General features: G+C 38.6%; 1 protein-coding gene across 1 annotated transcript in view; it reads left to right on the top strand.

Annotated features, from left to right (window-relative positions):
* MOSMO (modulator of smoothened) overlaps positions 1-15,893 on the top strand; it is a 76,797-nt gene that overhangs the window by 52,480 nt on the left and 8,424 nt on the right. The window contains exon 2 of the mRNA XM_002826215.5: positions 15,182-15,394. Coding sequence (XP_002826261.1) covers positions 15,182-15,394 — 213 coding nt within the window. The remainder of the gene's footprint in view (positions 1-15,181; positions 15,395-15,893) is intronic.

The following is a 15,893-nucleotide window of genomic DNA, read 5'->3' as shown; positions in this document are numbered from 1 at the left end:
GTGTCTCTACCAAAAATACAAAAATCAGCAACGCGTGGTGGCACATGTCTGTGGTCCCAGCTACTCAGGAGGCTGAGGCAGTAGGATCGCTTGATCCCAGGAGGCTGGGGTTGCAGTGAGCCGAGATTGCACCACTGCACTCCAGCCTGGGCAATAGAGTGAGACTCTGTCTCAAAAAAAAAAATTGACAAATTGGACTCAAAATATAAAACATTTGTCCTTCAAGAGCCATTGCTAAGAAAATTTAAAAGCAAGGCTATGGGGGAAATATTGGTAAAACACATGTCAGAAGATGGACTTGTATTCAGAATATTCGGAATATATAAAGAACTCTTTAATCATTGGACAACTTGACTTTTTTAATTGATAAAGATTTTAATAGGCCAGAGATGGCAAATAAATACATGAACATATGTTCTATATCATTAAACATTAGGGAAATAAAACCACAGTAAGAGACCTCTACATGCCTACCTCTACATTTTTAGAATGGCTAAAACTAAAAAGATTGAAAATACAAAGTGTTGATGAATATGGTGAACAACTAGATTTTTAGATATTGCTGCTGGGAATGTAAAATAGTACAGCTGGCTGGGCACGGTGGCTCATAACTGTAATCCCAGCACTTTGGGAGGCCGAAGCAGTCCAGTCAGTTGAACTCAGGAGTTCAAGACTAGTCTAGCCAACACGGTGATACTCCATCTCTACTAAAAATACAAAAGTTAGCCGGGCTTTATGATGCGTGCCTGTAATCCCAGCAACTCCAGAGGCTGAGGCAGGAAGATCACTTGAAACCAGCAGGCGGAGGTTGCAGTGAGCCGAGATCGCACCATTGCACTCCAGCCTGGGCAACAGGAGCAAAACTCTGTCTCAAAAAAAGAAAAAAAAAAAAGAAAAGTACAGCCACTTTAGCAAACAGTTGGGTAGTTTCTTATAAATTTAAACATACACTTACCATATGACTAAGCTTTTCACTCCTAGGAATTAACACAGGAAAAATGAAAACAGGTCTTTACAAAGACCTGTATGCAAATGTTTATAGTAGCCTTATGATTGCGTATGATTTCATTTATATAAAATTCTACAAGAGGCAAAACTACACTGTTAGAATGTAGATCTACCTTGGGAGCTTGGGGGAGGAGGCTAACTGCAAAAGAGTCTGGGAACTTTTTATGGTGATGCATATATTCTATATCATGATTGAAATGGCTACATATATTTGTCAGAACTCATTGAATTGTACATTTTAAAATGTGAATTTTATTGTATCTAAACTCGACCTCAGTAAACCTAATGTCAGCATTTGTGAAGGGTTATCAGAAGCCTTTTAGGATATCACTTGTAAAATGGGACAGTAGACCTAAAGACAATGAAGTTTTTGCTCAAAATTCCGTGAGTAGTGGTGCCTGTGGATGGAATGCTTATGTCCAGATTCCTAATCCCACATGACTGCACAATTCCCTTGGCATTAACTCACACCCTCCTATGTATTGTGCTTTTTAACTTTCTGTGGATGTGCGTCTGGCTCTGTGTATGTAAGTTCTGGAAACACAGGGGTCATGTCTTCATGTGTCCTTCATACATCCTACAGTGTATTGCACAGATCATGTGCTCAGTATTTGCGGAATGAATGAAAGCTTGGTATAGCACACTTGTGCCTACTAGACTTGGACAGAAAAGTCAGGCATAGCTCATGGTGTGGTGCCAGGCTTCTCAAGATCATGAGAAACCTTCTCTAAAGTATGGTTTTTCTAGACCACCATCTCTTTGCTTAGGAGATCATGGCTACCACAAATGTAAGCTAATTAATGAGGGATTGATTTTATATATTTCTGCAAAAGCTTAGATAGTGTTTTCAGAAGTTGAAAATTGAGGGAGATATCACCTTACATTTTTAATCTTATGCTGAATTTAACTACAATGAGAAAACAAGCTCCTCTTAAAGACTAAATGGAAGAAGAGATGTCAGAACTAGAACTTTTGTCTTTCTCCAAAGCTCTCCACTCTTAAATCTATCCACTTTATAATTGAGGCATCACACTGATGGCACAGAGAAACACTTGTCTCTGTGTTAAACTTGCTTTCCTCATATTTGTGAGGCTCTAAACTTTTACAGTTCTGACTCATTTAAAAACAAGTGGATCTACATAAATTGGACATGAATTCATGATTTTTCTTCTAAGTCTAAAAAAGCAAGAGACTCAGAGGTACTATGAGACAACAATAAATTTAAGAGAAAACTAAAATAAAAAATATATAAAAAATTAAGAGAAAGATAGAATCCCAAACTATGTTTCTCTTCTTTTTTCTTTTCTTATATTTAATTTATTTTAGAGAGAGGGTCTCACTTTGTCACCCAGGATGGAGTACAGTAACATGTTCATAGCTCACTGCAGCCTCAAACTTCTGAGTTCAAGCAATCCTCCCACCTCAGCCTCTTGAGTAGCTTGAACCACAGGCGCACATCACCATGCCCGGCTGATTTTTTTAGTTTTTGTAGAGATAAAGTCCCAGTGTGTTGCCCAGGCTCAAACGCTTGGCCTTAAGTGATCCTCCTGCCTCCATCTCCCAAAGGGCTGGGATTACAGGTGTGAGCTGAGCCATAGCAGCTGGCCTATTTCTTTTTTTAAAAGTATATTGACATAGCAACACATTATTGATAATATTTTAACATCTATCAAGCTCTTACTCTGTGCCAGGCATTTGTTCTGAGTGCTTTGTATACATTCTCTCTCTTAATCCATATAATACTGGGAGGTCATTCTGCATTTACTGAGGAAACTGAGGTACACAGAGGTTAATTAACTTGCCCAAAATCTCACAGCCAGTAAGTGGTGGACCTGGATTTGAGTCTTTTTTTTTTTTTTTTTTTTTTTTTAGATGAAGTCTTGCTCTGTCGCCCAGGCTGGGGTGCAATGATGCAATCTCGGCTCACTGCAACCTCTGCCTCCCAGGTTCAAGCGATTCTTCTGCCTCAGCCTTCTGAGTAGCTGGGATTACAGGCACATGCCACCATTCCCGGCTAATTTTTTTATTTATAGTAAAGATGGGGTTTCACCATGTTGGCCAGGCTGGTCTCGAACTCCTGACCTCAGGTGAACCACCTGCTTCAGCCTCCCAAAGTGCTGGGATTACAGGCGTGAGCCGCCACGCCTTTTTTGAGTGGCCAGATTTGAGTCTTAATCCAGAACCTGAATTTGAACTGCTGATATGCTATCTCCCTGTGAAGACAACACATACATGACTAAATGGTTTAGAATTTGATTTAATGTCAGAGAATTACTGTACTCATGTAAATAGTTAAGGTAGTACAATTTAGTAGAGAAATGATTTAAAGTTGTTTAATACTGGAATATCAACTAGTTGAAAAAGAGCAGTTACTTTAACAGACCTGGAGATCATAAATGGACCTTTTGCTATTGTAACTTTATAAATTCCTTTCTGAAAAGGTAGTAGTGCACATTTTCTGGTCGATGCAAATAGGTAAGACAAATATGAGTGTTCATTTTGATGTCTGAGAGTAGACTATAAATAGCCAAGTTTCCTTGGAGATAGGAGAAGAACCTAAAGTTGATGTAGGGAATCCTTTTGTTCTTCAGACAAAGATATTGGGATGTTTCTTTAAGGAGAATAAACCGAGAGCAGGGTGTTCCTTGAACGTTTATGAGAAATAGTGGCTAGTGTAGGAAGAGGTTACATTTTATAAGGAACAAAACCCAGGGGAGCCTCTCCTGCGAACTGACAAGAGGAACCCAAAGATGACATCTCCCTCTATAATTTTTTTTGACTTCCCATGAAAGTCCTTAGATTCACTATCACTGTGCTTACAAAATTGTGATTAAGTCTGTTCTGATAGAAGTCTGAATGTTCCTGGAGGTATTTTTAGGAATACTGTTCATTTTCTTTACTCAATGAATGGTATTCAGGGAAGTTAGCATCATGTGCTAGGAAGTTTTGAAGTGGGTAATTCAAAACCTGGGTTTTAGTCTCAGCGCTGCTAATCAACTTTGTATCCTTGGATTAATCATTTAATCTCTCTGGGCTTCAGTATTTTCTAAACCCTAATTTGGGGAGATTAGAACAGATGATCTCTGAGATCCCTGCCAGCTCTAAATTCTCTAATTTTATGACTGCTTTTGGCCGGGAGCTTTAGTTGTTTGAGAGCTGCTATTGTCTGCTGCATTGCTTGCTTGTTTCTTGATCATTGTCCATAGGCAGTCCTTTTCTATGAGGCTATGGGGTCATTAATGTTTAGTCTTTTTGTTAAAATACTTTTACAGATAATTCCGCAGTACTTTTCTGGCCACAAGAATTATTTAACCTACCAAATTTAACTTTCATTCTCTTTACCAGTCTCACCTTAATCCAGCTCAGTTCTGTGTACAAACCATGAAGGTTATTCATTCAGGTGAAATAAATGGGTTACTTCTGCCAGATTAATCAGGGAAGAAACAATAAGTATCCTTGAATGGAATTCTTCCATGGGAGTTTCTCGTGATACCCTAATTGAAATGGAATAGAAAATGCAGACATTGTAATTTAAATTCCATTTTAGCCTTCTACCTGACTCACTTTGGTTTATGCTAATTTCTTTGGCATACTCTTAATTTCTTTTAGATCCAGAGCATGTGCTTAAATTCATACATGATTGAAAGATTTCATAGTGTGTAATGTAAATGCAATTAGCACACTTAAATTTAATGTGTAATATCCTATAAACCTTTTAGAATTTTAAAATATAAAGCAAACGTTCTTTTTTTTCCAAAGACAGAATTGTATGGATTTATTTACACTTAGATAAGACAGAGTAAAAATACAAAGGTTCTCACCCCCTCTCCCCACGTCACCTCCAATTCTCTTCAACCAGAGTAGGCTACTCTTGGCAGTATGACAAATATCCTTCCACGTATTTTCCATACATTATATGGATAGTTTAAACATTGTGGTAAGCTTTTCTTTAATGAATTCTTCATGCACTATATGTTAAGAGCTTCAGTAATTGGCAGAGTCATAGTGCCATAGTGAGGACAGATTCTGGTAGCATGTTGTACTTGTCAATAAAGCAGATTTTAAAATAGAGATTTGCTGCTAGTTAGTGTTTAATGTCTTTAGGGATTAAACCTAAGGTCACTTTAGGGAGCAAGAGCTAATAAGCTGTAATGTGAGGGCAGTGTTGGGTATGATTTAGTCAGTGTAAAATAAGGCCTCCAAACTACAGTCATGCTTACAAACAGGTGGTAATAGTTGTCTTTTAAATCAGGATAGAGGGAACAGCCAACAGGATGCAAGGAAAAAGAAAATCAAACTTAAAGGCTAATGATCATTTTTTACTTGTTATATAACAAAACGTTTTGTTATTTCATTATAATAGCAAAGCTTTCTCAATCTCCAGGCTTCCAGCATTGGTATTCCAATAAAATCCATCCCCAGAGCTTCTATTTCAGCAAGCCTGAACTTGCCTTGTGTGTGGTCATCAATCTGAATAATATACTAAAAAGTTGAACAGGGAAGTAATGTCCTGACTACTTTTTATGACCAATAGCCTTAGCACCCTTTTTATGTTGGAATGCAAGTTTCATGAGTACACTACTGTGTTAAATTGGTGTGTCTTGTACTGTCCTGTGTATGTTTTAACCAAAAAAAAAAATCTAATTTCTTTTCCTGAAAACTCTTATTCAGTGCTTACAGTTCTGATTGCCTTCCAGATGTTATCTCATTATCTTGTTTAATTCTCACACAGACCTAAATGTTGGTTGTACTATTTTTTTGCTGAAGCAGGCTTGGAAAGATTAACTAACTTGCCCAAATTAGTGACAAAACTGAAATTCAAATTGTGACCTGTTGTTGAGTTTAATTTCTGGAATGGCAAAGTAAGGACCTCCAAAAATCTGCTCCTCTATAAAAGCAACAAGTAGACTGGCAAAATTATTAGGTCAACCTTTTCAGAACTCTGGAAATTAAAGCTTGCAACAATTGAAGGAGCATTCGAGAAAATTACCTGTATTTGGGTAAGAATAGCAAACTTTATGGCAGTTTCAATTGTGCTAATTCCATCTACCTGTCCCCAGTACCCTTGAAAGCCAATAGCCTCACAACTATAGTAGTTGTGAAAACTAGCAGCTTAGCAACCAATTGAGAGGGCAGGGGGTTTGGTACTTTTTAAAGCCCCATCCCCAGAGAATTGTCACTATTTGATCGGTCTGGCAGCTCACTGAAAATTTCAATTTTTAGGGCTTATCTTTGTTTGATCAGATTCAGAGTTTGCTCTGTTCTATTCCTAGGGCATTTGTTAAAAACAGTCAGCAGTTGTTCAGCATCACAGGTTCCTGAGGTATTGGGGTAACAAAAGACTGACAGGCAAACATAAAGGAAAATTTGAGGAATAGAATGTCCATAGGAGTCTTTGAAAAGCTCCAACATATTTCTGGGAACCTGAAAGGCCACACACATGTTTGGGACTGTCCACATACCCAGGAAAGAACTGGGAAGGCCCTACTCTCTCACGTCTACCTGATTTAGGACTCAATGTGAGCAGGAAGTGAGGGCCAAGGCAGAGTTGTAAATTGCCTGCTGCAGCATTGATGATGTGCCACAGCACAGAGAGAGACCCCCTCAGCAAAGGCTGAGAGTCTTATTGGTTCAAAGAATGTAAAGAAACCTTATTCTAACCATTAGCTAACTACTAAACTAATCTAATAGATGAGGCCACACACAACAAAGGATACAGACTTTACAGAATGATTCCAGGAAGGTTAGTAAACAGTAACAACAACAAATCCTGGGGAAGGAAGGAATTTGATTTCCATAGATGTCACGTTATATTATTCAAATGTCCAGTTTTCAACTAAAAATTGCAAGACACACACAGAAACAGGAAAGTGTGGCCTATACACAGGAAAAATAAAAGTGTTCAATAGAAACTGCTCCTGATGAAGCCCAGACATTGGACTTACTAGACAGAGTTTAAATCAGCTGTTGTAATTATAAATATGTTCCCCCAAATAACAAAGAATTAAAGGAAAGTTTGAAAACAGTGGCTTACCACATAGAGAATATCTAATAAAGAGATAGAAATTATTTTCAGAAATAAAATAGAAATTCAGGAGTTGAAAAGTTAAATAGCTAAAACAAATCAGAAGTAGAAAAAATCATCAAACTTAGAGACACGTCAATTGAGATTATCACATATGCGGAACAGAAAGAAGAAATAAAAGTGAAGGGAACATAAGAAACGTGGGACATTATCAGGTGGGACATGTTCAAAGTGCTGTATCACTCTCAGCTGGATGTGTTGTGGTGGCTCACGCCTGTAATCCCAGCACTTTGGAAGGCTGAGGCAGGCAGATCACTTGAGGTCAGGAGTTTGAGACCAGCCTGGTCAACATGGTGAAACACCATCTCTACTAAAAATACAAAAAAATTAGCTGGACGTGGTGGCACATGCCTGTAATCCCAGCTACTCGGGAGGCTGAGGTAGGAGGATCGCTTGAAACCTGGTAGGCAGAGGTTGCAGTGAGCCAAGATCGTGCCACTGCCCTCCGCCTAGACAACAGAATGAGACTCTGTCTCAAGAAAGAAAGAAAGAAAAAAATGACTGTCAATCAGTAATTCTATATCCAGCAAAACTGTCCATCAAAAATGAAGGAGAAATGTAGACATTTCAAGATAAACAGAAATGGAGACAATTCATCACAAGTAGACACGTTCTATAGGAAATACTAAAGTGTGTTCACAGGCTGAAATAAAAGGACACTAGTCAATATTTTGGATCCACATAAAGAAATAAAGAGCACTGGTAAAGGTAACTACATAGGTAAATGTAAAAGTCAGTACAAATATATTTTTGCTTGTAACTTTTTAATTTTAAATCAATAATTATAAAACTTTTAGGCTTATAGTGTATACATATAATTTGCATAATAATAGTTCAAAGACAAGGGAGAGAATGGAGCTATATTGGAGTAAAGTTTCCGTATGCTACTGAATTTAAGTTGGTATTTAAATGATTGTTGGATTTCTTTTGAGGTAATATTCACCATTTTAAAGTGTACAACTTATAAAGTCCTTAAAATGGCCTAAAAAATAAAATGTACAACATAGTGGTTTTTCCTACATTCACATATATGGGCTTTCTTATAGTATTGTGCAACTATCACCAATGTTTAATTCCAGAATATTTGTAACATTCAAAGAAAGAGAAACCCTGTACTTCCCAATTTCTTTTTCCCCCATCCTCTGGCAACCACTAATCTATTTTCTGCCTCTTTGGATTTGCCTATTCTGGACATTTCACATAAACGGAATTATGTAATATGTGGTCTTTTGTGTCTGGCTGCTTTCACAAAGCATTGTGTTTTTAAGGTTTATTCATGTTGTAACATATATCAGTAGTTCTTTTTCTTAATTGCTGAAAAATTCATTGTATGGATATTTTGTTTTTTATTCATCAGTTGATGGACATTTGTATTGCTTCTACTTTTTGGCTATTATGAATAATACTGCTATGAACATTCATATGTAAGTTTTTGTGTAAAGTTATGTAGTCTCTTCCAACCCTAAGTTGGTGCACTGCAGGACAATTCAATTCTGACACTAATCACCTGGAGTTAGTGCAGACCTCACAAATTAAGGACTCAGTTCTCCACAAATTCAGATGCTGCTCCCAATGCAGATGCTACCCACAAGGTCGGGGGTCCCCAGGCTACCTCTCCTTCTCACTGGCTACAACTTTAGGGGTTCCCATGATCTCATCAGGTTCAGTAAGGAGATACGATACTTTGATAGGAGCCCAGAGGACAAGCACTCAACTCAGGATGGGAGTGTAAGAGCTTGTCAAGGAAGATATCCCAGGAGCAACTTCTAAGCTGCAACTGGAATTTCTAGTCATAGGTAAGAGCCAGGAAAAGAGGTTTGATAGAGTATTGTAGGCAGAGGGAACAGCATATATGAGGGCCTGGGGTGTGTATAATATAAGGAGATATATGAATTAGGAATTAATCTAAGAATTAGAGCATCAAGTATGAAAAGAAATGAAAAACTAGAAGCAGTATAATCCAGACCTTTACAGCCTATTTTAAACAGTTTGGATTTAGGACAGAGAGTCACTATAGAAGAGCCAAATCCAAGAAAGATCCCTAAAGAACACAAAATTTTAACAAATGGGAAAGAAAAAATTGTATATGAAAGGAGGAGAAACTAAAGAGGCAGGAGGAAACCCAGTAGATACGGAGGGAGTTACCAAAACCAAAGGAAATGTGTTTGAAGAAGCTATATCAAATGCTGCTAAAATGTTAAGTCCAGGACTTTAAATGTTAAGCATCCATTAGAGTTGGTGTTATGGAGTGAGTGAGCTTCACAAGAGCTCTATCAAAGTGGTAGTTCGGGCAAAAGCCAACCTTCAGTAGGTTGAAGAGTGAATTAGACTCTGGGAAGTGGAGGCAGCAGAGGAGGAGGAAATCTGGCCATGGCTAGGGGCAAGGGAGGTTAGACAAAGCAAGACAGAGACAGAAAGCATGATGCCACTGGAGGACATGTTGGCATATGGGATAGTTTTGTTTTATGGTAGGGGAGACTTAAACACATTCAAACATTTTTGAGATCCAGAAGAGGATATGAAAAGAGAAAATAATGTATTGGGTAAGATCCCAAAGGAGGGGAGGATGGGATCCAAAACACAAGGAGAAAGGATTGTGAGAATGAAAGAATGAATGTGTTCAGATACATTTGTAAGTTTGATGGTAGACAGTTGAGGATTTGCTGTCTGATGGCCTCTATTTTTTTCTGAGAAATAATAGAGACTGATACCTACTGAATATGAAGGAAGTGGTAGATTTTTTAAAGGAGAGTGCAGGAGTCTTGGAACAGCCTCAGCAAGGAACAGTGAAGCATGGAATTAGTGAGACCTAATTAGTTTCTGGACAGAGATGATGGCCCTGAGATTAAAATTTAGAAATTTACAGCAGCACCCGTCTGCTCTGATATGATTTTCTCCATCAGCATTCCACAGCCTGGAGGTTAGTACAAGAAGGAAGAAATTTCTATTGAGTCAGGGCTATCATTTTTGCCAGGTGGGTGCAATGAAAAGATAAAAGGTGGTAACATCATGGATCAAGGACTCTAGCCTGGGTAGGGAAAGACATGAAGGCAAGAGGAACGTGAGAAACTGGGAGAAACTGTAAGGATCGGTGACTGTAAACTCCCGGGAGGGTAAGAACAGGTGAAAGTCACAGGAGGGGATGCTGTTACTACAGTGGAGAGTAGGGCTCAGCCTCAGCCTATTATGTTACTCAGGTTTTCAGACACTGTCCATGTGTGGCTCATTAAGTTTCTTTGATTTACCTGTTCACTCTTTTTTTTGGCCAGTTTGCTATTTATAAGCACCTATATCCTAAAATACAATTTAGAAATCATAGCAGATAAAAATCATCACCACTAGCTATGTTTCTAGAGGAAAAAATTAGGTGTGTGACGTTTTTAAGTTACCCGTAGGCTGTTGTTTTGTTTTTGTGCTTCTACTCATTCAGAGGGCGAGCTGCCAGGGTCTCACTTACCCAGGGAGGTGCACAGGGCTGTGTACATTGGGGTCTTTCCCCTTCCTGTTCCCTATCTTCACGTGCCATCCAATTCTAAATTTCTTCAGCCAACCCATTGCTAAAACATGAAACTCTGTAATTTCAGTTCAATTGGGATACTACCCCTCGCTCAAATACAAATGCTCTTGGGAAAGGCAGTATGTTAAGCTTTTATCAATCATTAAGACATTTGTGGTAGAGTATTTTTTGGCCTGTGTAACCAGTGAAACAGCTTGCCAAGAACAGATTTTATTTCCCCAAGGAGGAAGTAGAGCAAGAGATCCACATCTGTGGTAGGGATTGGGCACTCCAAATCACAGTACCTAGAGCTGACAGGGAGAGCCCCGTGAGAGGAGGAGAGCATTGTCCGGAGGAGGAAAACATAACAGGGAGATGGAAGAAGACAATAGCTAATGTTAACTTCACTATTTTTGCTCAAATCCAACCCTGTATGGGAAAACCCTCTCTCTGGCCAGGTTGACAAGCACTCCACATGATTTGCTCTGACAGACTGGTGGGTGTGCGCCTTTCTGCCTTACAACCCCTGTGTTACAGATTTTCTGTGACACTGCTTTTACATGTAGTGATGACATACCTTATAATCATCCTCACTGTGGCAACAGACATGCTCAGACTGGCTGTATTAAATCGTTTTAACAGTGTCTGGATTTACAGATGACGAGTGTCGAAACTTCTTAAGATGCCCCCACTTAATGGAGTAAGACTCAGGATGACTTCCCTTTTGTGTGTTATGCTGCGCAGGTGAGATGCTGAGAGGCATGTGGGATGCTGTAGTTTCTAGTTCCGTTTCCTTTTTCCTATTGTGTACAAGTCTTTTATTTGTCTGGGTTAGTTACCTAGGAAACAGCTGCAGGGTACAGATGGATTGGCTGTTTGGAGAATGGAATTAGAGGCCCCTTCAAGAGGCAAAAAGACCTGTTGGATAAAACAAAAATTCGTGAATGGCTGAGCTTGTATTTAATAAGTGTGCAGAAACCACACTAAGATAGCTCTACAGTAGAGAACTTATTTAATGCAGTGCGATTTTAAATTTAGCTTGTTTTTAATACATTTAAACTCACTTAATGCTTATGAATTCCACTACTACAGGCCATTTTGGGGTTTCCAGTGGAGTGGAAGGTGCAGTTCCCTCCTCTGAAAAGCTCATGTCCTGTTTGGGGATAAAAAGAAGCTACCTTAAAGTAAGTGCATGGTTGTATGATACAGACTAAATGTGTTAAGGGAATTTAGAAGAAGTAAAAGATCTTGACTATTAATGTGGGTGATGAGTCTGAAGCTCAAGGAGGTAATTCCTTGAGGTAAAATATTAAATTTGAAGGCCTGGTGAAAGTTCAGGTACTAACAGACCTGAATTTGTAAGATTTAATAGTAACAGCACAGTTAGCCTTGCAAATTCCCCCAGTCAGCTTACGGAAAATATATGACTGTGATATGATATAAATGTTGTCAACTTAGAGTCTCACTCAAGAAAATGAACTTTAACAATGTTGACTGACCACTGTTTGCATTAGCCCTTGCATATTTAAGGAAAGTCTATTTTTACTGAATGTGTGAGCATATTAGTTGTTGAATCTCTGACTGCTACTATGCTGAGCACGAGAGAGACTCAGTAAAATATTTGTGTATTGGCTGGGTGCGGTAGCTCACGCCTGTAATCCCAGCACTTTGGGAGGCCGAGACAGGCGGATCACGAGGTCAGGAGATCGAGACCATCCTGGCTAACACGGTGAAACCCTGTCTCTACTAAAAATACAAAAAAATTAGCCGGGCGTAGTCGTGGGCGCCTGTAGTCCCAGCAACTCGGGAGGCTGAGGCAGGAGAATGGCGTGAACCCGGGAGATGGAGCTTGCCGTGAGCCGAGATTGCACCACTGCACTCCAGCCTGGGTGACAGAGCGAGATTCCATCTCAAAAAAAAAAAAAAAAAAATGTGTATTGATTTTCTTATATACAGTATGCCTTCTGTTTGTCGATTAGCATTAGCTTTTTTTTCTTCTAGAATAGAGCTGCTATTTGGTTTTGATTTATTGTGATAAGGAATTTGATAAATACAGGACTATAGCTATTCTTTTAAAGCTAAACCATGGTCAGATTATTTGCAGTTTTATAGAAGATGTTGTTGTAATTTTCGTACTTGTTCTGTTTGTAGTCACTTGGTGTGGTGTGCTAGACAGAGGAGGAGGAGAAAATTCCACTCAGAATCTACAGGCATAGGAGGTTAAGTTAAATTTCATTTCTAATGCTAAGAGAGTAAGAAAGTCAACATAAGGATACTCAAATATTTAGAAGGAGAGTTCAGTTATGATGTACTGAACCTACAATTTTTAATATTTACCAGCAAAAAATAATCAAACGTAAATCTAAGTTCACTAGGTATGTAGTTACCTTTGTAACTGTACAGACTTTGTATGTTAAATTGAGAAGAAAGTTGCTAATATAATAATTCATAATATTGCGTTTTGTCAGAGGGTATTTCATTGCCAGCAGTTACATCTTTTATAAATGGAACAGTGACTAGAAAAGGATAATTTGTTAAAGGTCTTTTGCTGAATGATCAGGAGTAGTTTCCTGTTAAGAGTTCTTGAGCACTGCTGTGAATGCCTTCATTTCCAAAATTACAAGAAAATGCCTTATCATAAGACACTCCGTCAAGTTTTTTTGTTTGTTTGTTTTCAAGAAGACTTTTTAGTGTTTTTGTTTAAGAACAGTCATGCAATTCCCTGGTGCCTACTCACCTCTACCAAATCCTCTCTTCTGGTTTCAAGCAATTACCGTGAAAAACTTAAAAGGTTAGCAATAAATAGTGTGACAATTTTTTTTTACTGATTTACTTCTCTTTGGCCTATGAAGTCAATCAGCTCCAAGTAGAAGGTGGTGTGTGGCATAGTGTGTGGCATTTTTGTGAAGATTTGCATACTTTCTGTCCAGTCTGCCTTCCTCCTGCCTGTGACAACCCCATAATTATAATGTTGCTTGCCCCTGGGCAGGGATCACCAGATGGGTCTAGTTATTAGATGACTTGGGAGAAAAAGTACAGCTTGTTTATTTTCTTCTCTGCTTAACAGTTAGCATTTGGGGGAGGACTCCAACTCAACTTTGAGAGAAGAACTGATTTCTTGTTTCATTGTATTTCAACAAGTTGCTTTATTTCTAAAAATACATCAATGGCCAAACTCAAGTTGCAGAAAAGCACCCTCCTTCCAGCAGCCCCACCTAGCCACACGTGCAGGTGCGCACACAAGTCCAGCCCTGCTCTGTCTTCCCACCAGGGCAGCTTCCCAAAATGCCACTAGGAATTTCACCAGTTCCCTTCACAGAGGACATTTGTTCATGGCAAGTGCTATGATTTCGAGGTCAATGTCTTTTTTATTTTTGTGTTCATATTGAAAAAATAATGTTCGCCAGGCACAGTGGCTCACACCTGTAATCTCAGCACACTGGAAGGCCAAGGCGGGAGGATCGCTTGAGGCCAGGAGTTCTAGACCATCCTGGGCAACATAGACCCTATCTCTATAAATAAAAGAATGTAGACCAAAAAAATCCCCCCAAAATGCAAAAATCTATTATGTTTCTAATAGCTCCAGAAATTTCCATTCCTATATTTTTGGTAACTTTTCCCATTTGCCATTGCTCTTGGAAGGGGAAACAAGTAGTTTTTATTGAGAAGTACCATTGTAAACATTCTTCTTATTGGGGAAGAAAAAATAATTACTCTGTCACCTTTCTAATCTAAGTTTTTATAAATCACCCCAAATTTGATTGAGGGAGGTCCCTTGGGTTTGACATGAGAACATGTTTATGGAAAAATAATGCTTGATGTTTTACAAAAATCACTTTTATTTAAATGGGGAGAGACACTTTAAGAATTACCTTCATAATTTGCCTTTGTGATTTTCTGTGAAGCATGCCGGCCACGGTTTGGCAGTGTGAACACTTGTAAACTCTACAAAAATTGGTGAATATACCAAGTTTGGGACAGAGGGCCCTCCTAGTTTTTCCAACATTTTCTTGAGTTTAATGGAAAACTACTTATATTGTAATATTCTTAGACCTTATACCTTTCATAAACATATTGCTTCTGGCATTTATTATTTAATTTTATTTCTATATTACAATTAGGCATATTTCAGGTTTGTCTTCAATTTCCTGAAAAGTGATTTTCTTTTCAGCCAAAATGAAGTCATATACAATGAGTCTTGGATCTAGGAATCAAAAAATACCAGTTCTTTCTGCCAGCATGCAGGCTCAGTGAGGGCAGGAACCTCATCCTGTCTGCTGTTATTTCCCTGGAGCCTAGGAAAATAACTGACACAATTACTCAGAAAAGTATTTATTTAATGAATGCCTGAGTGAACTGCCTGTTTTGACTTTTCTGAGGTCATTTGTTGTTTTTTTAAGTTCACTTTGTATGTTAAACTAAGTATTACTACGTTATGAACTACAGCAGATGCTGAAGAGTAGGACTTAGGATGTGCTTGAATGACCTACAAAGAGATAAATGAGATTTAAGAACTAAAGGGGTGGTGGTGAGGAATATTCCCTGGACAGGCCAAACACACTAAAGTATTCCCACCATTTGCATCTCCCCAGGAGCACTCACTGTGGGCCTCGTGCGACAGTGTCAAACAATCCATGGACGAGACCGGACGTGCATCCCTCCCCGGCTTCCCCCGGAGTGGGTCACCACACTGTTTTTTATCATCATGGGAATCATTTCATTGACTATCACATGTGGTTTGCTGGTGGCTTCCCACTGGCGAAGAGAAGCTACAAAATATGCTCGATGGATAGCATTCACTGGAAGTAAGTAACCTGTGCTTACTAAATTTGTCTAGAAGGCACCCACCCACACTGGTATTTTTATGAAGATAATCAAGAATCAGTAATAAGGATTTCATAATCATCAAAGAGCACCACTTGTGTATGGCCGTGAGATAGACTCTACACAGTCCCATCATTTCTTCAAAACTCTTTCTGCAAGACCAGGACATCCACAACTTTAATCATTTTGTATGAAATGCTATTTTAATGAATTTTATTTTTGCTCAGATTGTGACATAAGTGTTCCAGGTTTGTGACTCAGAGTTACCAGTAGCCTGAGTCTTTTCCTCTTCTTGAAGCTATTGGTATCATCTATCAAAATAAAGATAAATATAGAACAAATACATAAAAATATAAATTAGATGAAGGTGGAAATTTTTTTAATATTGATTTTGAGTTTCTGCTGTATGTTGTAAACATTGAAAAATCACATTTTGTTATTTAATAATTGTTTATCAATATTTCTTACTCCATTAAGCTC

This window comes from Pongo abelii, chromosome 18 (genome assembly GCF_028885655.2).
Source record: "Pongo abelii isolate AG06213 chromosome 18, NHGRI_mPonAbe1-v2.0_pri, whole genome shotgun sequence".
Taxonomy (NCBI): Eukaryota; Metazoa; Chordata; class Mammalia; order Primates; family Hominidae; genus Pongo; species Pongo abelii.
The sequence above is the reverse complement of the archived record's forward strand: the minus strand, read 5'-3'. Positions and strand labels throughout refer to the sequence as shown.